At 45.5% G+C, this 24,879-nt stretch overlaps 2 protein-coding genes across 2 annotated transcripts; both read right to left on the minus strand.

Moving 5' to 3' along the window:
- Positions 1–100: 100 nt before the first annotated feature.
- Positions 101–16,895, minus strand: washc4 (WASH complex subunit 4). The gene is made up of 33 exons (XM_036518202.1): positions 16,789–16,895; positions 14,889–15,028; positions 13,683–13,736; positions 13,340–13,405; positions 12,910–12,955; positions 12,452–12,519; positions 11,838–11,920; positions 11,702–11,744; positions 11,049–11,152; positions 10,580–10,700; positions 10,052–10,175; positions 9,609–9,736; positions 9,335–9,495; positions 8,165–8,291; positions 7,700–7,825; positions 7,081–7,188; positions 6,472–6,618; positions 5,841–5,920; positions 5,601–5,706; positions 5,122–5,238; positions 4,751–4,919; positions 4,219–4,373; positions 3,829–3,903; positions 3,633–3,737; positions 3,372–3,506; positions 3,101–3,209; positions 2,723–2,789; positions 2,474–2,560; positions 1,955–2,102; positions 1,512–1,608; positions 952–1,148; positions 657–753; positions 101–264 (listed from the first exon to the last, which is right to left on the minus strand). The coding sequence occupies exons 1-33, from the start codon at positions 16,847–16,849 to the stop codon at positions 191–193; spliced, it is 3,525 nt and encodes a 1,174-aa protein (XP_036374095.1). The 5' UTR covers positions 16,850–16,895; the 3' UTR covers positions 101–190.
- Positions 16,896–22,283: 5,388 nt separating this feature from the next.
- Positions 22,284–24,648, minus strand: LOC118770735 (serine/threonine-protein kinase pim-1-like). Its single transcript, XM_036518500.1, has 7 exons — positions 24,561–24,648; positions 24,147–24,314; positions 23,716–23,810; positions 23,380–23,427; positions 22,855–23,233; positions 22,483–22,659; positions 22,284–22,381 (listed from the first exon to the last, which is right to left on the minus strand). The coding sequence occupies exons 1-7, from the start codon at positions 24,646–24,648 to the stop codon at positions 22,284–22,286; spliced, it is 1,053 nt and encodes a 350-aa protein (XP_036374393.1).
- Positions 24,649–24,879: the final 231 nt, after the last annotated feature.

The following is a 24,879-nucleotide window of genomic DNA, read 5'->3' on the forward strand; positions in this document are numbered from 1 at the left end:
TCGTCAAGTTCCTCCTCCCTTTCTGGTTTCTGGGTCCCAGCCCAGGCTTGATTCACGCAGACAGCTCCGGTAAGTGTAGGGTGGCCCTCCTCTTCCTCCTCTTCCTCCTCCGCTCAGTCCGGCAGAGCTTTCCCGGCGAATGTGCGATATGTCCATGAGAGATGCCTGGTGCGAGCTGCGGCCTCACGTCTCACTTCGGGATGGGGTCGGAGGAAGAGGAGGAGGAGGAAGCCGAGTCACTGGGGCCAGTTTTGGAGGCCTCTTCTGAAAAACAACAGGGAAATAATCACCTCAGCCCTATTATTCAGCATGTGAGATGTAGCGCAGATAACAAATTGCACTAGAATTTGAACAAAGATTCTGGAGCACGCATCCATGGATGCGTGCTCCTGCATGCATTCAGTCGTTACCTTTACTGAGTAAAATCTTTCGGACAGACCTTTAAGCGTGATCAGCCTCTGAGAGGATATTAAAAAGCCACTATACAATCCAGTCCAGCGCTACTCTACATTCTCTGAGCATTTTTATGCTTGGGTTTCGGTTTTAGAGTCTTCCTGGTGAAGTGCCTGGGCTCTAGAGAACAGCAGCTTTGTCCCACTCAGGATTCAAACCCGTAGCCTCCTGCTCTGAAGTTCAGTGTCGTTCTCGGCCCTCACCTTTGTCCTTCTTTTCTTGGTTCTCCTCAGCGGCCGTCTTGTCGGCCCTGAAGAAGATGCGCGCACTGCTCAGGGAGAAGTACAGCAGCTCAAACTCCTGGAATGGAAATGCCGTGATTTTACTGGCGTCAACCCGTTATCTTTAAATATGTGCATTCACCACTTAATAAACATTACCTGTTAACGAGTGTATCCATGGCTTAGCCATACCATCACCTTTAGACATGTGTATCCACCGCTTCGCCATTAAACACTACTCAACACATTCAAACATATAAAAGCACAGCATATTTACCTGCAGATAGACATCCAGTCTCTTCTGCGTCAGGTTCATGGTCTGCAGCAGCTTCTCGTCCTGGCTGGAGGCCTGGATGTTCTGCTCCTTGGCCACGGCGCTCATCTCTTTCATGTACTTGTCCCTCACCGACTGGAACCAGTGCAGAGAATCAAACTCCTGGTACTGGTCCAACAGCTTCAGGATGTAGGCCACACCTGTCTCACACAGAGACGAGTGAATGAGTACACACACACGTAACCACAACCCAAATACAGCCACACAAGAAGTTGCAATCCTCAGAGTCACAAATAAATACACACAGGCAAGTATGCACAGAGGCACACACAGATACACAGATTACATTCAAACACCATTGACATGGAGATCTGAGATTCAAATGTGCCTGATTATTTTACACATAGTAGGGCCAAGAATTCGGGATCCCTGGGATGGGATGAGAAAAGGGAGGGAATGGCAAATAAGAGTCACTTCACTGTGTTCTCCCTGAGAAAGCATCTCCCGTGTGCTGTACTGCACAAATAGAGTCAGTGAGGGGCCACAGTTGGCCCCACGCTCACCCATGGCAAAGCCATCATCAGTGAAGGCAGCTCCCACTTTGTTCTTCTTGTTCAGCTTCTCTTTGCAGCTGATGGAGTGCTCCACAAAGTTCACAGTCTGGCAGGAAGGGGAAGAAAACACGGCTGAATTAGAAAGGAGGGGGATGTAAGCAGACAGGCAGGGAGTCGGTGAAAGAGACAACAAGGGGCTGCACAACATTCGCGCTCCGGAGGGAGGAGAGGAATGTGTGGCTGGTAGGGAGGGAATTATAGACAGAAAAAACTGGAGAACAGACTGAGAGACAGAGTGTGTCTCTACAGCATGAAAAGAGCTGATTAAATACAGTCAAATGAACAGACTGACAGACAGGCAAGTGGAGAAACTGACAGACAGGCAGGTGAAGAGAGAGAGAGAGAGAGAGAGAGAGAGAGAGAGAGACGGGCAGACGCAGAGACGGACTCACCAGGGGAGGCACGATCATGTAGAAGTTCCTCAGGTGCATGTTCTTGACGCTGCGGAACTCTGGGGAGAACACGCCCACCAGCATTTTGAAATACTCTGTCCCCTCCGCCGAGTTACTCGTCAGATCCCCGAGAACAGAGTCCAGAACACTGCAACAGGTACAGGGAAACTGTTATTCAGTTTAATTCAACCTCTTTAATTAAATTATTTTAATTTCAGTTCAGGACAATCGCCTTTCTAAGGCTGGCCATCATACAGTGCATTTTCATATTGCTTATACCCATTTTCATGCAGACAATAATTCACAAATTTTCTAATTATACAGTAGCAGCAATTATCCTACAGCAACTGCGTTGAGGTGTAAAGGGTATTGCAGCAGTGTAAAACCAGGGATATGAACCCATGACCTTCTAGCAACAGGTGATACATTTTAACTATTCCACATTTCTTTCCTCAGGTTAACCAGCTGGCAGCTGGCAGCTAACGGTATGCACACCCGTCAGAAAGGTGATGAGCGTACCTGGCTGCTTTCTGAGTCTCCTCAGAGAGACCTTCCTCCTTCACCAGCTCCTCGAAGTTCACAATGTCCTCAAGGTCCGGTACAAACCTGTGGAATGCACGTTAACGACATTTCGGCATGAGAGAATGTAAAACATATCCCACCAGCAACCAGCTTCCTTCCAATCCTCATGACAACACATCCAACGCAACACTGTGACTGGTGTGATGGACAGTTTGTGTGTGTCTGATTTTGGAGTGTTCCCCTCACCTGATGGCACTGCTGCAGCAGTGCAGACCCCCCGATCGGATCATGCGCACGTAGCCCATGGCGTTACCTGTGTGAGGAAGAGGAGGAGGAATGTCTGCCCCGTTCACGCGTTACTGTCTGAAACGACCCTACACAAACTCTGCTTATTTCACTGTGAAAGTGAGACTCCAGGCGCTAGTAGCAGTAGGGCTACATCAAATTACATCAAATTCCTCATTTTCTTATCATATGCCATTATCCAGAGAAATTTCCACATCTTGCATTTTCATTTTATCAGTTTGTACAGCTGGATATTTCCTGAAAAAATTAAGGATAAAAACCTTACTCATGGATATAAACCAGCACTGCCCCACCTGGGAACCAAAGCTCTATTCTTACCTATCTGGCTGATGAGCTGTCGGAACTGGTCCAGATAGCTCTGTCCATCAGGGGTTATCCCCAGCTTCCTGATCCCACGGTTAAACTTCTCCGCCCTCTCAAAGGGGTACTGCAGACACACAGCCACCAGGGGGCAGCACAAAGGGGGAACAGTACACCAGTTTGTTCATTGATTTTGTACTTAACCCTGGTCCAGGTTAACCACATTTACATTGTGAATCCTAAGAGCTCCCTTCTCCTAGTGAGCTAATTTTCACTTGATTGACCCTACCTTCTGATCTGACTGGTCTTTAGTCTCCCTGAAGAAGCGGATGTCCTTGATCAGCCTAGACTTGATGTGCTCATCGTACATGAACTGGCTGAAGATGTAGAACTTTTTCCTCAGGAACTGGTAGGTAAAATTCACCTGTAGGCATTCAGGGAGGAGAACCACAATAACGTTTTAGCCAGACAAGTTTGACCTTCAGTAAGGGATTCATTGAACCCTCTCTCCATGCTTCACCTGGTCCCCCACAGAGTCCCTCCCCCTTACCGTGGTGTTCATTATGCCAGTCCCGTGAGTGCGGATGGAGTTGGCGATGTGTCGGATGTTTATGGTGTTCAGATGCTTGTTGTTGCTGGTTCTCTCAATGAAGATCTGTGAGAGACATGAATCAGGAGTCAGAATCACCTCCTACAGCCAGACTAAAGGGTTGGAATGAGAGAGGAGCCAGGAGGGCAGGGCTTGCCTGGTTATTGAGGTTGTAGAGGTAGCGTGACACAAAGACGTGGATGTTCCTCATGATCTCCAACACGTCCAGACCCTGAGAAGGAAACCCATGGCACAGTGAGTCATTACAAAGTACACAGAGCACCATTTCAAAGGGTTCCAAAGATGTACGGTAAACTCAGTATTATCATGGGTCTCGATTCAAAGAAGGAAAGTCACATGAGTGTAATCAATCACAAACAAAGAAAGTACACAGTGCCACGTGTAAACCCACATGAACATGTACACACACACACACACACACACAACACACACAACACACACACAGTTTTTATGACATTCTTTAACCTACATACTCAAACTCACTCATATTCCACACAAGCACAGGTGCATGCACACACGCGCTTACCTGCTCCAGGGTCTGGCTGGGCAGGTGAGCCTCGGTCATCGTCAGGCCGTAGCGCTGGGTGGCCAGGTTCCTCATCTCGCTGTAGGTGGCCCAGTCATGCAGGGCCACCGTCGTCAGGTTGTAGAAGGTCTTGTCCAGATAATGCGTCACGTAGGCTGCAGGAAGCACAGTCATCACACACTGAATCACAAATCACACACGCAGTCCTGTTATTTCAATGCATAACTGAGAGTGGATACTGGGGGCGGCAGTGTAGCGTAGTGGTAAGGAGCAGAACTTGTAACCGAAAGGTTACTAGTTCGATACCCTGCTGGGGCACTGCTGCTGTACCCTTGGGCAAGGTACTTAACCCACAATTGCCTCAGTAAATATCCAGCTATATAAATGAGTGACAGGAATTTGCAACCTATGTAGGTAGATCTGGATAAAAGCATCCACTAAATGCCAATAACTCACTGCAATGTAATGTCCTGCAGAAAGAGGGGATGGAGCTATGTGTTAGAAAGCGCGAGGGCGCGGGCGGACGGTCTACCTTTGATGTCGATGAAGCGGTTGAAGAAGCGGATTGGCTTGAGGCTGAAGAAGTGCGCCAGGTCCTTCATGCCCACCTTGAAGGGGTTCCTGTCGTCCAGTTTCAGGTGGGTGTGGACGGACAGACGCAGGTCCTTCTCAATCTCCTTACAGAGCTTATCCAGCAGGTGCTGTCACAGAGAGGGGGAGGACTAATTCATGTTGATTTCTGGGCATCACTGTTAGGGTTAGGGTTAGGCTAAGGCTAAATTATAGTAGCCCCCCCCCCCCCCCAAAAGGTGGGGCTGAACTCTCCAACTCCTCATGCTCCCCTGGTTGAAACCCCCCCCCGGGTTCCCACTTCCACCTGGTTGAAAAGGCCCCCTCCCTCACCTCGTTGAACACCTCCATGATCTCCGTGTCGTAGCTCTCCAGCAGCTGATCACATGACTCCAGGTGTCTGGCATGCATCATGGCAGGAACACAGTCTCTCAGAGCGCTGAACATGTACTGGGGGAGGAGACATGAGGACCAATCAGTGAGGAACACCAGCCAATCAGTGACAGGGAAAAAAAAGGACACCATCCAATGGGGATGGGGAAGAATGATGGCCAATCAGAGGCAAGAGAGCAGGCATCAGAGGGCTGAGGGCACTAGCAGATATATTTTACATTACATTATTGTAATTTCGCAGACATTCTTATCCAGAGCGACTTAAAAAGGTTTCAGTTTTTACACGCTATCCGTTTATACAGCTGGATATTTACAGAGGCAACTGTGGGTTAAGCACCTTGCCCAAGGGTACAGCAGCAGTGCCCCCGGCGGGGAATCAAAACACACGCAAAGTGAGCACTCGTGAACGGCAAACTCACATGTATGCGCGCGGCGTCCACCGCGTTGTCGTAAACGTCGTCCAGGTAGATGGGGAAGACAGCACGGTGCCAGTACAGGAAGCTGCAGTCGCACTGAACTTTGACCCTAAAAAGGAGACAGAAGAGGCCGCTGTGCCGTCACCACACGCTCCTGCAATGCCTGAAACGCTCCGTCTTCCGCTGGGTCAAATCTACATGCCAGAACCCAGCGCCATCCCTCTGAGAGTACCGGCACCTCACCTCTCCCTCAGCTCACTGATCAGATCCAGCTTCTTCAGAACCAGCTGCAGAGGGAGCAGCTCCTCATCCTTAAAGGTTCTCTATGGGAGACCGAAAAGGCAAATCAGGGAGCTGATCAGAGCATTACATACACGCAAACACACACACACACACACACAACACAGAGAGCATACCTAACGCATACAAAGGTGCACACACACACACACACACACACACACACACACACACACACACACACAACACAGAGAGCATACCTAACGCATACAAAGGTGCACACACACACACACACAGACAGACACACACACACACACACACACAGACAGACACACACACACACAAACACAGAGAGCATACCTAACGCATACAAAGGTGCACACACACACACAGACACACACAGACACACACACAGACACACACACAGACACACACACAGACACACACACAGCACACACACAGCACACACACAGACACACACAGACACACACACAGCACACACAGCGCACACACACAGCACACACACACAGCACACACACACACACATATACACACACAGACAGACACACACACAGCGCACACACACACACACACACACACACACACACACACAGCGCCCTGTGCCCAGGCCTATTACCATCTGCGTGCCCACGCTGAGTGCCAGGGAGACCACCAGCCGCCGCTCCTTGGTGCTGGGTCCGTTCAGCGCGTTCTCCGCCAGCACCAGCGCCGACAGCACGTCCAGGCGCTGCTCGCTGTACTTCTTATCAGAGATCACCCTTTTCTGGAGGAGACAGGTACTCCAGTTACTCAGAGTCACACCCAAATCAACGGAAGCCTTTCTGGGAGTGTGCTAGTCTGACACACTAGTGAATAACACTGCTGTCTCTGTATAAGGTGGAGCTATTCTACAAGACCACTCATTTTACATGAAAAGATATTTTCACAGACACTTTGCTGCTGTGTTGTTGCACTGTAATACAGTATCAGAAGACTTATGTTATTCTGAACAAAACCAATTTACTCACGAATCAATAACTATCGATGTGTGTTTCATTATATTCCAGTGGAGTGAAATGAATCCAGTTACCACTTTTACAGAACATTTGATTTACTACTAAACAGCGCTGCACATCATGAGAGATCTGTTCCAGAACCTCCTCCACTGCTTCCCCCGTCTCTTTCAGCCCAGCAGAGGGAAACTGTGTGGTTCCTGGTCTCCCCAGCAGGGGGCAGCGTTCCTCACCTTTGCAGTGGCGATGGAGGCCAGCGCCTGGGACTGCAGCTGCTGAGTGATGTGGGACACGGAGTCGGCCACCACCATGGAGCGCCTGTAGAACGTGTGCTCCACCGCCTGCGGGCATAACCACTGTTACTGAACACGCCTGAACACTGCTCCCCACCCTGCGCAACGCGGTTCTGAACTGAACATGCCCACTCAATGCAGGCCCTGTACTGCCTTAAGCTGGTATAGTAAGTGAAGAAGGACTCCACCCACCGCTGGACACCGCTGAACACAGAAACAGTTTTCAGTCCATCTCAATAAAACATGTTTCCATTTCCAACACACAAAACTGGTTTTCCATTCATAAAACTAACACGTCGTTTACCGTAGCTGTCATTTGGCAAAAAAAAAAAAAAAAACAACTTTTTGTAACTATCATGATTTTAAGACTTTAAATTCGCACTTGCCCGTTACTTAAATGCCACATTTAAATCTTACACTGAACTATGAACCACCCCCAATGATGATGATGATGATAATGATGATGATGATGATGGTGGTGGTGGTGGTCTCTGTTTCAGAGCACAGTCTCCCACAGGGAGAAAGCACCGGAACAGCAGAGGGGCTGTTATCACTGCACCTTGAGGAGCTCCACCAGCCTGCACAGGGCCTTCACTGAGGTCTTGGTCATGGGCTTCTGGGTGGACATGTACAGGTTCATGGTGGTCTTGATGATGGTGCTGATGCCGTACGCATAGAGGATGCCCTGGAAGAAAAAAAAAAGTGTCCATCATTTTACTGTTTAATCCCGTCCTCAGATCCTGTTGCTGCAGAAAAAGGAGTGATCGCTTCCCCCATCGCCACATTGTCTGTGGCTATTTTTTTCCTCTTTACCAGTGTTTCAACTCTTATGTTTTTCTAACTTTGCTAGTACAAAGGACTGGAAGTGTACTAGAGTGTACAGAGTGTACTAACAGCAGTTCAAACCTTAAGGTCTTAAGAGCTGAACTATTTAAACATAGTACCTGTGCAGGTAAACCAGCCCAAGATGAATTTATGGAGAATGTATTAACACTTTTGTAACGATGAGCGCCCGCATAATTACCTGCACAAAGACACTACACCTGCTGCTCAGGTCTTCTGAGAACTTGTCACTCCTCTGATCTTTGGTTAAGATGGACTCCATTTTCATCATCCAGGAAGTTACAAACACATAGTAAGACTGTACATCCCTGCACAAAAGCATGATGGGAAAGAGACGACACAAGAGTTACTGTTATGGTGGAAGTTAACTGTTCTTTCAGCTATGTCTACAAATACCGTAATTCAACTACCAGGACGTAATCAGTTGGAAAAGACGAAAATTCCAGTATGATGTATGCTGTAAAATCAGCATTCTTATTCAACTAGGAGAGACATTGCCAACACGGCTGTTTTAGTGAATTTTGCCTGTACTTCAAGTTCATTCAACTTTAGTATCTAGTTTGATTCCGAAAGTTTTGATTTGGACTTTGGCCGAATAAATTTTAAAAAAGCTTAAAATAAAAAGAAACCATAATCGACATGAACTACATTTTGTTCCTGGACCACTGTCAGCTGTGGGTGTTTTTGGTACAGCCAACACTGCCATTTTAAACACACTCACTGAGTACAACTAATTCCACTCTGCCCACTCACACTGCTCCAGTGGCTCACAATGATGACATAATTCCTGGGTACGGAAACTGGCCAACAAAGCCTGCTCTGTCTGAGGACTGTGCCACAAAGCAGCCACACCCACTCAGACAGGAAGTCCAGGCCAGGGCAGAGCAGTCAATAACAAGCCTCTTATACACCAGATTACAGGGAGGTGCTCTAAGAACCCCGATTTCTCTGACACGAGCAGAGAGGGCCTGAGATCAGCACCACCCCAAGACACAAAGGGGGGGGGGGGGGGGGGCAGAAAGGAACAGGAGAGAGAGGGAAGGGAGGTACTGAGGAAAGAGTGAGCAATGGAAGAAGAAAGAAAGAGAGATGGAATTGGAAAAGTATGTTCAGGGCTGTGGGAGCAAAGAGGGAGGGGGCCAAGGACAGACAGCTGGGTTAGTGCGGGATGGAGGGAGGGAGGAAAAGAAAAGGGAAGCTGGAAAGGGCGAGCGAGAGAGAGAGAGCAATAAAGGAGTGTAGGCAGGGGCAGGAGTCAAAGAAAGGGAGTAGGCGAGGGATGGAAAGAGTGAGAGGCGTATTCTGAGCAGGGGAAATGTCTGGAGAGGAAGGGAGGCGTAGAGATGCCCACTTGGTGAGGGTCTGTGCTTTCTGCTGCAGGAAGGTGTCTCTCTGGGCCCGGATGCTCTGCAGGCTCTTCCTGTCCATCAGCTTGGCTGCCGCGGGGACCTTGTTGACCAGGAAGGTGTCAGCAAACCAGATGATGTTGGCTGTCAGAGTCACAGCCGGGACCTGCACAGAGGAGCACAGCGGGAGGTTTTCACACAGGGGAGACGCACGGCAGACTCACAGGGTGAGGACCCAGAGCAACAGGAGGAACCTCGAGGCTGAGGGGCAGCTCTGACCTTCTTGCATACGTCCAGCAGGGCTTTGTAGAGCTTCTTATCCACAGTCCTGAAGATGTGGAAGTGCAGCACGAAGAGACCACAGACGGCAGCGTACTTATCCCTCTGGTCAATCTCAGACGGCTCACCTAAAACCCAAAGCCAGAGCTGTTAGTGTCACAGCTGGGAGTAACATGTACATACTGTATGTAATATATAGGGCATCATATAGGGTGTGCTGTGGCCCATGCAATCTTTATTAACTGCCAAGCATATATGTATATATATGTTTTGTTACATATACATTTAGTTATACATGTGTGTGTGTCTGAAATCCTATGCAGGAATCCCTTCATGTTCACTGCATAATGTGTGCTGTGACATTTTATATTATATTCCTTACATTCATCATTACCTTTAGCTCCAAACAAATACTGTGAACTCATGAGACAAGGACGACATACCGAGCTTTGATTCCACGTTGGTGAAAATGGTCCGGATGTTGTGGGCAAACTCCTCAGCGAAAGCACTGTTTTTGGACACGGAAACACCCTCTCCCGGGTTGTCAAACCTCTGCTCCACACAGGCCTTAGAGGGGGCAACAGACATGTTCAATCCCAGCTGTTCAACCATGGTCCTCATGAGCACAAATGAACCAAGACCTCCATACACAGATAAGAGACCACAGATGTAGATAAGAAACCACTATCCCATCCATTTAATTTAGATATATTTCCACACATATTTATCTCTCTCTTTTATTTTTCTTACATGCTAGAAGGCATTTATACATTTGTTTACTACAGAAATACTTTCTTCACATGTGAAACTGCATGGTCTAACCACAGATTTGGACTAACTACCATGTGTGAGTCAGACACACCACTGCATGATGTCCAACTGCCTTTCTGCTGGCGGAGAAACTGGTTGTGCTGCAGGCTGAGGGAAACCAGGCAGACAGACAGGAAGTGAGGTCAGAGAGAAGGAGGCACCTGGAAGATCATGCCATCCAGAAGCTGTCCCTCCAGCTTCAGCAGCAGCTTCTCAAAGGGCTTCAGCTTCTCCTCCTGGATGGCAAACTTGGAGGGGTTGTGGTGGACAGACTTCAGTAACCTGAGCAAAGACACAGTGAGCCTGTGAGGTGCCACAGACAGACTGCATTTCCATTTACGAGCAGTCATTTGGGCGACAATTTTATTCAGCGTAACTTACAAAGCAAAGGTACATCAGTGCAGACAACAAGGCCAAATGAAGATCAAAGTAATACACATAAAACCCCTGACCATATCTGAACATGTCAACCAGCCACACAGTTCTACAATAATTTACGCCACACTGAATTCAAACTAGGTGGTACCATAACCAAAAAAAATGACAAAAAATGCTGGTGTAAAAGTGCTCTAATTTTTAAAGTCCCCAGAATGTATATGGCTGTAGAGAGTGTCAGCTGTGGTCTCTCACCTCTTGTACATCTTCCAGTGGTCCTTTAGGGTGGCGTGGTTCTCCATAATCTCATCCAGGGCTAGCAGAACCACCAGCAGCTCACCTAGATGCTCGTACACCGTCTGCACAGAGGGCAATGGAGGGGCACAAGTGCAAATACAGGGAGAGAGAAACGGGGGGACAGATGAGTTACAATCAAACTGGAAACTTTCAGGGCGTCAAAACCTAAAAGGACTATGGGACTGCAATACTGCGGCCTCTCCTAAAGACATGAGCGTTTCAGGCTGCACCCTGGGGAAATTCAATCTTTGTCTACATCATTTTTACATAAAATCTGTGGGTAGAAAACAACCTCACATTTACACTATGGTTCCTTAGCTGACACTCTTATGCAGAGTGACTTACATAGCTTACTATTTTTACAGGATATCCATACTATTACTGTGGCAATAATTGTTAAGAATCTTGCCAAAAAGGCACAGCAACAGTAACCCACCATGCCCTGGAACGAGCAGCCTTTGGGTAACAAACCCATGCTTCTTGACCACAATACCACACTGCTGCTTTTCATATTTTAAAAAGATTTGTCAACATATTTTAAAGATGGTCTACCAAACATCTGTCAGGCAGAATCAGTATTTACTTTAGTTACTATAACCACAGTTGTGTACCTGAAAATGGACTCCAGATGACTCAATGATTTTTGCGCTGCTCCTGAAATAAAACAGAGAGAGAACTTTTGTTGCTGCGGTGATGTTCTGCGTTGCTACGGTGATGCCGCTCTCGTGTGCGCAACTGCACACTTACTTGCTGCTGTTGTAGAGGGAGGCCAGCTGATGGATCACGTTGACCACGACCTCATAGCAACGTGTCACGAAACAGGACAGCTCCTTTAATTTAGAGAGAGATAGGGAACAGTGGCCGTATCAACACATGGTCAGGTCATACAGACTGACAGGAGACAAGGAAACTCATTTGTATCAGCATAACAGGATAAAAAGGTTCTCTCATAAACGTGAACAGAGATGGTTGGTATTTATATCCTGAAAGTGCATATGTGTTTCTGGCTTCAAGATGTGGGCTTGAGACAACGACGACATACCAAGCTCTGATTCCATCTTTGATCGAGACTGACAGATGGTAAGAAAATTCCTCCAAAGTTGAACAGGTTATAAACAAACTAATCTATAAGTAAATAGGTGCCAAGAAAAACAGAAACACTGGAAACACGAAATCAATGGAAATGATATAGCATACACACTTGGTGACTCCATAAAGACTGGCACTTTTTTCCCCACTGTCAAGCCAGCAGACAAACACAACATTTCGACCCACGGAGTCTTCATTACTCTGTCCAAGAGCCTTCCTCCAGCCCCTGCCACAGTGACGGAGGTGACAGGGCTGACACCCCAGACTCTCACCTGCAGGAAGGAGACGAAACGGCCCATCTGAATCTGAGACTCCCCCTCCACCACGCTGGTGTCCGACACTGCAACACAAGGAAGGCACAGATTCCCCATCAGCTCGGAGGAGCCAACCACCACAATGGCACAGACTGCCGGAATACAAGATACTCAGACACAGGTTGCCAAGGGAGCCATGTACACTGGGAATCTGTATTCATCAGGGAACCTTATGGTACTCTTCTGAGCTCAGCTTCTTGACCAGCACAATACAATGGATGCACAGCTAACAGCGGTGGGCAAAGGAGGAGTTCAGCAGGTAGCAGTTTATGTAGTTGTGACTATACGTTCAATATAAATAAACAGTTTATCAATACTACTCAAAGCATTTCCGATGAAAAAATGTACAATGTATACAGTGATGAAAGCCTGGATTGCTTTATATTAATGACATCCTGTGTAAGATTTGTGCTCACCTCCTTCGCCATAATACAGCAAGCCATTGTAGAACTTGACCTCTGCCTGCAGACGGAGAAATGCAATTGAGGTTGTTGGGTTTCTGCCATACCAAACACAGCCTGTCCTTCATTTAAAAATAACTACAGCCAGACAAGAACAGAACGGCATGATTGTCTTTGCTTTTCAGATAGATTTCAACCAAATTATAGAAGGAAAGCTGCATAGAATGCATAATATAAACAGCATATACAAATGTCTCCCTCCCTCATTGAATCAACACAATGCAGCACATCTTTTCATGTGCTCTATCCCAAAAAGTTGCAGACTCACTGTTATTCTAATGACATAATCATTAAACTATTTAAAGCAAATGACATATCATTAGTCTGGGAAACCGAGCTAAGTGGGTTTTTAAAAATTCATATAGAGAGCAATTATAATTCGTACCTCATATTTCAGCTTCTTAATCTCACTGCAGAGGGCTGCAAAGACTGTGATGACCTTGTTGAGAACCTGAGGAGAAACCCCGTGCAACCATTAATGCAGCATAAACCTCCACATGAGGGAGGTAAAGTCCGCCCTCAATTTTACATCCGGCACAGAGGTAAAAGCGTTCTTCATCAGGGAAGTCCCTGTAGAATTCAGTCACTTATCGCCCCATATTACCTGGATCAAGTGGCTGCAAAAGTTACAACATACTGATCAAACTAGGCTGAGATAAATTTCCAATATATGGCCCAGGATGCAAAAGACATTACAATAAAATCAAAGGTATAAAGTGCTTCCCTACCTTATTTTCTGTTTTAATAAGCTCCAATAGTGATGACTGTTCATATGGGAGAAGCTGAAGGAAAGATGTAGAAATAGACAGAAAATGATTAGCATGTTTTCACAGACCCATCACAGATGAGAGATACACACTCAAGCAGCTAACTTCTTCACCACAAAAGCAGAAATGTTACTGCTGAATAACAGGTCCTTGTGGAGTTCAGCGTTATCATATACACTACTCTATGGAAGTCTTTCAGCTCCCACAGTCATCCACACCCAGCTCCTGAGAAATGAAAGATGGCCATTCATTAAAAATGTACTTGAAGGAGTAAGATGACAGATTATGTCTTAATAGGTCAATCAATTTCTTACATTTACAATTGAGCAATTTGAGCTGATAACACTTCAAGGCACTAAAATCTTGCATAAAGACTTCCTGTGAGTGACTCAATAAAGGCTTCACAACACTCAGCTGTGCATGCAAGTACTAAAAAATGTCTAGTTTTAATTTTTGACCAATTTTCTCCTTTAGAGACTGGACTGGAGGAAGCACACAGTAGACTGGCCATGCCCAAGAATTCCCACAGAGTCAGAGTTGCATCCTGCGGACCTTCATGGCCACAGTACCCAAAGCATCAGCTCAATGTGCTCCCTGCCTTCAGGCTGTAAAACCAACAGCAACAGTTTAATGTCTTGTACACCTTCAGGGTTAACAAGGTTTCATTATTAGCTGTACTGTGACACACTCTTGACTAGAATGAAGGCAACATGTGCTGAGTCAATGACGGTAGATGAGAAAACACTGTCTGGTGGCAGAAATTCAACAATAGAGGGAATATACTGAGATCAATTATAATATCACATTACTAGCTGATGGGACCGGCTACATGCCATAATTAAACTGATGCTTTACAGTTTGCTTTCTGACAGTTCTAACAGCTCCGATTCTTTGGCTGGATTTAAATTAGGGATCAAGTGATTTATTTTGGGCTCCAAGTCAGCGCAATTTTGAATACAGCAAGTGTTCAATGCAGTGAAAGAAAAACGAAAAACAAAAGAAACTTGTGGGTTTTTTTTTTTTTTTTGTAAGTCTGACAAGCGGACTCAGCATTAACCAAATGTGCTGTGAGGGCTTCTTGTCCCAAAAGGCCAAGTAAGGGTGAGTTACGACATCAAAGTGTACAACTCTACAGCACAGACTGTGGGGCGCGGTGTGCCTACAAACCTTCAAGGCAATAGGATCCAAGGTGAAATCCCACACATCTCCAATCGAGTCGTCCAGCGCGTCCTCAATGCCTTTGAGCTGAGAGGTGTAGTCCTCCAGGAACCTCCCATAGTTCTTCAGCTGCACCTCCGTGTGTATCTCTGAGAACACAGAAACACGGGTTCAATAATAGACACTGTTAAGGAGGGACACCGTCCTGCAGAATTTGCAGCTGTCTTTCAGTGGAAGGCTTATTTCCCAGAAAGTCAGCAACACACACAGTGATTTTTGGGACCCAGAAGACTATGCGCAAGGGAGTACCCTCACTGAACCCAGTGCAAATCATACATCACACTGTCAGCTCTGTTAAAGTGGCTTTAACTAAAACAAAGAATGTAACTGTATCCTGTTAAAATTAAACAGGTAATTATCAGATCCTCTGAGCCTCCACCTGCCAATATTTGCTTGTGGGTAAACAATCCGAAAAAATTGGCAGACCAACAACATATTTAACTTCAGCCAACTTGACCATGTAACCCATGCACATCACCAGAACTGACAGCAGAGGACAAGAATAAATCAGGTTATTGACGAACATAATGACACTAATCCAAACTATTGTTTATGGCTGCTGCTGGACCCACAAAACCCAGATAAGCACAAATCAGCTGGTGGTAGATCATAATTAGTGCTAGTGGGTCAACGTTCTGTCTTCCTGCCAGACTGTTACATTTGCCGAGATCCAAACAATGCCCTTCCCTTATTTTCTCCCTTGTTTAAGTTAAGCAATTATTAATACAAATTCCAAAATTACTTGTTAAACTGAGACACAAGATATGAAGCTGTGTTTTATTGTTTTGTCATTCCCCGTTATTTTGTCAGCCTTTGGGACAATAAGACTTTTAATTTTCACAATGATGACACGTTCTTGCTTTGGAAGTTTCGTGGCATGGCGTTGCCAGTCAAACCAAGCATCTTTGTTGTTGTTAATCTTTCTGAACGCAAACATGCGGCTCTAATCTCCTTTCCCACGACATGTAACTACTGTACAAGCGGGCATCCTTTTGAACGCGCAGTGGAAGACGTTGCTACTGCATGTCCCATGACTGTCAAGTGCAAGACATTTGATGTATCCGGCCTGAGAGGCTAATATTAATTGATTACATATGTGATGGAGATTTACTGTTAACTTGAGGTGGTTATCGGAGGTAAACTTGTGTCTCTGTCTGTCTGTGTGTGTGTGTGTGTGTGTGTGTGTGTGTGTGTGTGTGTGTGTGTGTGTGTGTGTGTGTGTGTGTGTGTACTTTCCTCGCCTGCTCAGTATTCAAACCGTATTGCGTGTACCTGCAATTCAAGTTTCTGGCAGACTGTGACTGATCTGAATAAAACATTTTGCAAACAGTCTGGATAGCTATCTGGTTAATCCTGCCTGATATTCTCAATAAACAGCTTGTATAAAACATGCTTGCCGCCAACGATTGCCGCAAGACATGACCAAGCGTTGTCATGCTATCAGTCATACAAAACGAATTATTAGCTAGCTACCACGGGCAGCTGGGCCAACAAGCTGCAATGGTTTGTGCAAGAACAGCTAGCACGGCTAACCAGCTAGCAGTTCTTACGCAAACACACTAAACGTCATGTGAAACGGTTTGCTGTCAGTAAATTCTACATTGAGGAAAGCTGATCTTTGCAGTCCCTTCTCTGAGATGATGCTGGTAAACGAGAAGCTAACTTGTTTGTTGCTGGCTAACGTTTTAACGCATTCAGTAGCTGACTGGCTAGCAAACTAGCTATCCCTGTTGTTTTCATTTCTCAGGCTAGCTCAATTTTCAACTTCCGCACCGTACGACCAACTATCTGGATATCCAGGCTATCGCCCATTCACCCAAGCGCAACATCGGAAAGAGAAAGGTCTTACTCTGAGACCCGTCATCAAAGCGGTCAAATTCCCAGTCTGGAGAAATTGTCTCCACCGCCATCGCTGCGATCCTGCTGTCAGACCGCTTCGCTGGCGATACTGGCAGGCGGCTGGCGAAAGCGAACGTGAAAGTGATGGTTGTCCCGTGATTTACCTCATGACCTGTCGCGTCCTCTCTTGGAGGTTGTGGGAAATGTAGTTTTTAAACGCGTGTAACGCATTATGTACAAAGCCACTGGACGTCGTTTCTGTAGCCTGTCTTTATTTTGCTTGTTTTAAGCGACAAAATACAGTGATAGATACCACTTGTAAAATAATAACAGCAACTGAAAAAACACTGTCCAGAATAAAGTGCAAACTATTGTTATCTCAGTTATTTGAGAAATTAGCAGCAGTGGCGTGTGCAAATTGAAGACAACCACAATCCAGCAAATATTAAGACTTTTTCACAGAACCTTGGAACCTTGAAGAACCTTAGAAACCTTGAAGAATGCCAAAAATATGAATGAAAGAGAGATATTAATCGATAATAGTGGATAAGTAAGTCTGAAGTGCTAAGAAAGGCAGCTAATTGTTTTCAGCAGTCAGTGTTGCTTTGTATACTACCAGTTGACAGTGGATCCAAAATGGTTTCCAGGTAGGTTGAACTTGGGTGAACATGGTGGGTAAGTTGATGACTTTAAGTTGGCATCAGTAATCACTGCTGTCAAAACTATGCTCCAGCAAACTTTACTGGCACCGCTTGAGCACATATTTTTGTACCTCAAATACAAGTGAATATAATTTTTTATAGTCTAATTAAGTGCTGTGTTTAGTGTGTCAGCAAGTAGTTATATATTTCAGGCATTCAAGAGTAAATAAAGTAAATATAAGAGTAAATACCCCTTTCCACAGAGGCCATGTCTACTTCAGTGAAATAATATTCACTTATAAACAGTTTTAAAATACTCAGAAGGACTCATTTAGCAGGCACACCAACAACACACTTCCTTTAAAAATCTCCTGAAAAAGATGAACATGCTGAATGTACTTTTTCACCCCCTTTTTTTGATAATTAATGTTGTTATATAGCTGTGCACACATCAGCTGGTTTCAGAGAGCTTGGAGATTAGGCTTCAATGAGCAACATGGAACTGCTGAGAAAGCACTGACAGATTTCCAGCAGAATGGATTTGTCAGACAGCCTTCCGCCAAAACCATCAGACTCCTGTGGGCAGCAGCTTGTTATGGACGTATGATATTCTACCATGATTTTAAACTTGCACAACCACAAGGCTTTCTCATCAAATGGCTGCTAACATTAAACTACTGTGATATCAGTAGTACATCTAGGCAGTGTTCCTGAAATGTGGCAAATTGAATGAAAGATCACTAATAAAAAGTGATTCAAAATCTGTTTTTTGGTTCTGTTGGGTGTTACCAGGGATTTAGATCTCAGGACCATGTATAGTAGCTTGGGTCATCACTGGACGTCATGGAAAGTAACTGGAAAGCCAGTAAAAATAACAGTATAACATTGCTTGACAAGGTCATATTATATTTCATATATATGTGAATGCATTCTCTGTTAGTATCTCCTTAGTAGATACAGGATAGGATTTTTATATAGATTAATTCCAGGGAGTGGGGGGCACTCAGTGAGCTTTTCAAATGGGTCACATTGATAAATTAGGTTGAGAAAATCAAATAGAAAACTGTATTATAAGATGCTATAACTGAAGTTTGAGGACTGAAGACCCAGTCCCATTGTGAAAGACCCATTTATGACATAACAGAAAGTAAGAAAGTTTTCCCCCACAGACTCTGTGTGTCTTCACTAAAGCAGACTTATTACCAAAATAAGCTGACAGGCCAGATTTTCTTTGGGCAGGAAGCATTCACTGACCTGCAAAAGCAAGGTCACAAGGTAGTGGGCATGTTCACGATTCCAGATAAAGATGGGAAGGCGGATCCTCTGGGTGAGTGGCAGACAGAGGGAAGGACCCTGTCTGAATTACACAAGGTTTCCTCTTTCCCTGCTCTCTTCTGATTAATACTCAGCATTTGAGCTCGTTATACAATGCCAAGGGAACTGAAAGTGAGGGAGAGGATTAGAAAGTGACTGCAGGCTTACAACGGGTATAGCAACAAAGCACTCATCTTATGGGTAAGCTGAGCCCCACAGTCTAGCTTTTAAACTGACCACCTCAGCTGCTGCCAAAAATGACTGGGGGGCTCATAGTGGCAGAGCAAATTGGCTTTATTCCACTGAAGATAGCGGTGGGTAGGCCAGCTAGGGTTTTGTCAGGTGGCCTACAGGTTGTTCAAATGACATCAGTGGAATAGTGCCTATTCTCCGGTTAGTATCCACTTAACTGTTGTGCACTGTGAAAAATATCTATTGTGTGCAAGTGTTTCGGAGGGTTACATTTTTCTCATCTCTGCACTCTTGCACGAGTGTAGTGGTGAGACAGGCCCAATGCACAACTGGTAATTCCAGACGGGGTTGCAAAGAGGGGGGAAAAACATTAAGCTAGAAAGGGAGTAGAATTGTAACTTAGTGCCCAGAAAATATTTTTATCCCACTTTTACCAGTCTTCGTTTTAATGAATCATGATGTCAGATTATAGAATTCTTTAATCTAAAACACTGGCCTCTTTAAAATCTGCATCAGTCCAATCAACAGCGTTAAACAAGAAAAGGGAAGGAAAGACTCTTTACATGGCAGCATACCTCATTTGAAATACTGGAGGGAAAAAGGTTCTCTCTGTACACAGAAATGAAATTTATTCAGCCAGGCTGCATAATTGCCTCATTGTTTTACTAACCAAAGATGCTTAGGAGACCAACAAAAACCAGGGAGGTGAGAAGCCCAGCATTAGTGTTTGATACTGTTATTTTCTGTAACGTGATGTAATATTGTGTAACATAATGTGTTTACGTAATGCATCTGAATTCCTTCCAGCTGAGTGCCTTTCATTGCCGCCTGGCAGAACTGAATGTCAAGTGACTAATGTCAGCTTCCTGGACACTGAGCGCTGGGTGTCTGCAAACAGCACTTCAGTGCAGGCTTTTGATGAATTTAGGCCATAAGAGGAGACTGAAAATGAGCTCATTCTTAACAAGCGCCCCCAGGAAAGACTTGATTTCCATGCATTCTGGAGACCATCTGTTGTTGTTGCTTTTAAACAATCTTTTTATATTTTACAGTTGATTGAAATGAAAAATGACTTTTTGTCATGGACAGAAATCTGTCATAAAACATTGCATGGGCAGACATAGATGTTCTAAAGGATCTGTTTTTGTAAGAACTTACTCATGCATTTTTAACCATTCAAGACAATGTTTCTAAGCTATTCAATTAAGCATCAGGATACATTATGGTGCATTGTGGTCTCTGAGTAAGTCATAGTGCAGTGGTGTATCTACAATTTTTTTTTCATGATTTGAATTGGATGACACTGATTCATGGATACCTCTTCACCTGTCATTGTAAAAAAAATGAATGTTGAATCACATTGATGAGGAAAAGTGAGGTCCTTTCTCTCTGATTAACCAATTCCCAGTTAACTTAATAGACTGGGGAACCTGCTGAGCTCAAAAACTCCAGTCTAGTGATTGTTGGTTAAATGAACCCACATTTGACGCACCCATAGACCCAATCACAAACTGAACACCTTAAACACAGCTGAGGATGACAGCATTGCTGTGACATTTAGTAAGGTAATAATTTAATATTGCAGGCTGAGCATTCCGGTGGAGACCTTCTGAGCCGAAACACGTTAATTCTTGAAAACCATAAACAACCAGGACCCAATCTGAGTGTGCTGTTACAGCTTTATTTTCAGTTTAAGCTGAGGAAAGCATTTCACTGAGTGGGGTGCTGACTGTTCTACTGTGAGGCTTTCTCTCAATGTGGTTGATTTTCATTGCGGTGAGGGAACGAAATGCCTGCCTGTCAGTCTGAGTTATTCACACCTTCGAAAATGTAGTGCTCTGCCTCTCCCAAGGGCTGATTGCATTTACTCACCTAGACCTACACATGAAAATGAATACCTGAGAAAGGGTTAAAAGTAAGAAAACTGTCATTCCGAAATCTCCATGCAAATTACAGTTGACTGGTCTGCAAAGTTAAGTGTTTATAGGCAATTATATTTGTTGAGCTGAACTCACGTGAAACTGATGCCCTGTGACCCAGAGCGTTATGTTGACTGGATGCTGATCCAGGGAGGCATGAAAGCCAGGCCCAATGACACAATGGACCCCCTGTATAACCACTCCCTGTTCCCATGGTAACCACAGCAACATCTCCACACTTTTTACCTGTGGCTTAAACCTGGACTTGTTCCTGGACCTAGATACAACTTCCCTGTGAATTCCTACTATTTACTGACTGTTCCTCCTGATACCTATTCCATATCAGATTAGCATTTCACATGATGTTGTGGTGAATAAATTGCAGAAAGTAGGAGGACCACACACAGGACCAACAGCTAGTTAGTCTACAAGCATTTATTGTAATGTTTGGTTCTCCATCGTTCAGGCTGGAAGGATTTTGTAGCAATACAGGCTGACAGAAAATGATCCAATGACTCTGAAATATAATTAAAAAGTATATAAATATTAACTGGACAGCAAGCATCACAGAGGATTTTCTAGACTTCTTTTCCCAAAGTACAGAACCATTAGCACCACTCTATCTGCTCACCTGTCAGCCTGCATCGCTCTGCTTATGTCCCGGCTGTACATCTGCTGGCTCCGTGGGACTGTGACATGGATGGTGGGTCATGACTGGTGTCCAGCTGGGTCTTCCTGTCATCTTTGAGGGGGCTCCTTTGCTGATCTCTGGCTGTCGTGGGTATGTTGTTGTTCTTCTGAGGGTCAAAACAGAACTAGATTTTGTGTGACCACACGAAAAACGTTCCACGTGTGTCATCTACACATACGTACAAATCTGAAGACTTCTGAGAGACAAATTCGTTTAAAAATGTTATAAAGTGACCGACAAAATTTATGTTACCTCTTCGTCGGCAGGCACACTTTTGGGTACTTCCTATTAGGCATTTATTGAAACGTTCGGTTGTTTTTCACTCTTCGTAGTCCGTACTGGAATAACTTTGTAAGAATACAGCCTGACAGAACCTGACCCGAAAAGAATCCACATGTTCTACATGTATCATTTAAACGTACATACAAATCTAGAGACTTCTGGGAGGCAAACTACTTCATAACTTTTTGTGACATTAAAAGATTTATGTTACCTTTTTGTCTGCAGGCACGAGACATCAGTTTTGGGATGCCAGGTGCTTACAGGTCATCGGTTTTGGTCTGCCAGCCGCTTCCAGGTACTTTTAGGTTTTCAGGAGCTTCCTTCCTTTTTCGAGGGGGTGAACAATACCTGCAAAGTTTTACAAGAGACTTCAAGCCATATATATTCACTTATCACTTCACTAACAGTTCATTTTGACTTTCAGCAAAGGCCTCAAAGACATTCTGAACGATGGGAACGAGGGGACTTAGAACTGCTGGAGCCAGGGATGGCACAGGAGCATCTCCAGCGAAGGACGCTCCTCTGGCCGGGGCCTCAGGCACCAGCCAATGAAGTCGCGGAGTTCTGTGGGACAGGAAAGAGGAAATGAGCGATTGGTCAGAGAAGAAAGGGGTGAAGCTAACATTAAATACACAGCCCCCCTCGCTCTCCTGCTGGCTCCTCACCTGGCGAAAGGCCTGCCTTATAGTGCAGCCGGCTCATTGACTCCCTGGTGAAGGTTTTGAACGGGAGTGTGCCGCAGACCAATTTGAAGAGCGTTACGCCGACCGACCATACCGTTCCAGGTCCCGCCAGGAACCTGTGCTCCTCAAACCACTCGGGTGGCAGGTACTCTGGCGTGCCTGAGACAGACAGAGAGACACGTAAATGTAGACAAGCCACAGTACAGCAGTAACACAATCAGTTTAAGAAATTTGTTCACACAAAAACACTATGATTGGGAAAATATCATCGCGTTAAACTGTCAAGATAAAGCAGAATATCACCACTTATTGTTAGGCTTTCAAAGTTAAGTACAAAGCGCTCTTTTCACTCACCTGAGAAATCATCGTATGCTTCGTCCTTGAGGGCGTCGCTGCAGCCAAAGTCGATGAGTTTAAGTTGGCCGGTGTCTGTGCGCAGGAGAATGTTGTCCGGTTTTACGTCCCGGTGGACGACGCCTCTCTCCTCGCAGTGCCGCAGAGCCTGCAGCAGCTGAACGGTGACGCTGCGAGCTTCCTCCTCGTTCAGCTCGGCACCGCGGTCATCCATGTAGGACCAAAGGTCCTTGCAGGGGTCAACGCGCTCCAGCACCATCGCGTAGGACCACTTCCTGTCGAACCATTGCTGGAGCTGCAGGATGTTGTCATGCGCAGGGGCTGCGTTGACCGCCTGCATTAGCGCCACCTCTTTGGGGATGGGCTCTTTGTATCCGGGCTGTGGAGACAGGAAGTCAGGCACTTTGGTGAGAGCTGGCATGTGGGTTACAGTGTGCTGCTGGTTAAACATGCTACAACACAGTGAGAGAAAATACCGAACACAGTGACCCATGCAGCTGAACACAGGATGAAAGAGGTGCTTACCAGCTCCATGTCGTAGCCCTCAAACTTGTCGACGTATTTCAGGGCCACCTGCAGAAACCGTAATGGAAATTAGATTAGTTGTAATGAAGCCTGTAAACTCTGCCTTGTTACAAGACAACGTAAAATCATACAATCGTTCAATTTCTCAGATTTCATATTAAAAAGTCTTAAATCCAGATTTTGCATATCGTGAAATTGATGAATGTGCTATGCAGTCGAATATCTGTAGAATAGGATTATTAATGCCTTCAATAGTGAAGACAACAGGTTGGTAAAAAGTAGACACAAGGCATAATAACAGGATAGAAAGAAAAATGAGAGAAGGTGGCATCTTACGGGCTGTCCGTCAGATTTCCTGATGCCGGCGTACACCGACCCGTAGCCACCCTGGCCCAGCAGCTCGCCCTTCTTATAATATTTCTGGGCTCGTTCTACAACACAGAGCAGGCTTTCATCAGTCACTGATAGGGATGGGGACTCGAGAGAGCGGGTTAGTTTTTCATAAACAACAGCACTGGTAGAGTCATGTATTTCTCCAACATCATTCAAACTCTGATCATGGAGAGAGCCCATCAAAGCAGTTCCGTATTTTTTTTTTGTTGTCAAGAGACAAGATTATGAAAGTAGACATACAGTACAGTATCCTATTTACTGTATTTGCTGTTACTGTGCTGTATGTATGACTTATTGCTAAGCTTGTTTGTTCCTGAGAAAATGCAGTGCCTCCAGCCAGTGCTTAGTGAGAACCTCCTTCCTGTCATCCTAACCTTTCCAAAGAGGTTTGCTGGGTCTGGCCCTGGGACGGAGCCGGCCATTGTCCCCGTAGGTGGGGACTTTCTCCTGCTCCCGTTCTCTCTTTGCCTCAGGTTCATCCTCGCAGGGACGCCTTTTCCGGTTCCTGCGCCCTGCTGCGGCCTGGTCCTCAGACCTCTCCTCTGAGGCCCGACAGAACACACACAGGAAGGACACGCTAAGCCTGCCAGTCTTTCAGCGCATTTTCAGAGACGCAAATTGTGTGTTGCAGAAATCAGTTGGGAGTAGTGGGTACGCAGAGTTTCACCTTGGTAATTCTGGATTTAGAGGGTAATTTCAAAGCTCAAAGGATAAGTATTTAATGTTTCTCTACAGCTGTGCGGTTGTGTCTGATTCCCCCTAGTGGAGAATGAGGGTGGCATCCTGACCTTTCTGAGGGGGTCCGGCATGGTTTGCCTTGGAGAGGCCATAGGTGTCCCCATGGATCAGGGTGTACTCTTGGCCTCTCCTCTGCATCGGCACCTCATCCTGACGAGGCAGTTGTCCCTGCCTGGTCTCTCCTTCATTTCCACCCTCCAAGCCTGAATAGAATACAGAAAAGGAGGTCACACTGCTGATCCTACCAGGGCCTTTTTCCAATATTGGTTTTTTCCACACTGGAGGTCACACTGTTGATCATACCAATTTTTTCCCCCGATATTGATTTTTTGTCTTCTTTACTGAGCGTAAGACTCATTTTAGACATAA

The sequence above is a fragment of the Megalops cyprinoides genome, chromosome 23 (genome assembly GCF_013368585.1).
Source record: "Megalops cyprinoides isolate fMegCyp1 chromosome 23, fMegCyp1.pri, whole genome shotgun sequence".
Taxonomy (NCBI): domain Eukaryota; kingdom Metazoa; phylum Chordata; class Actinopteri; order Elopiformes; family Megalopidae; genus Megalops; species Megalops cyprinoides.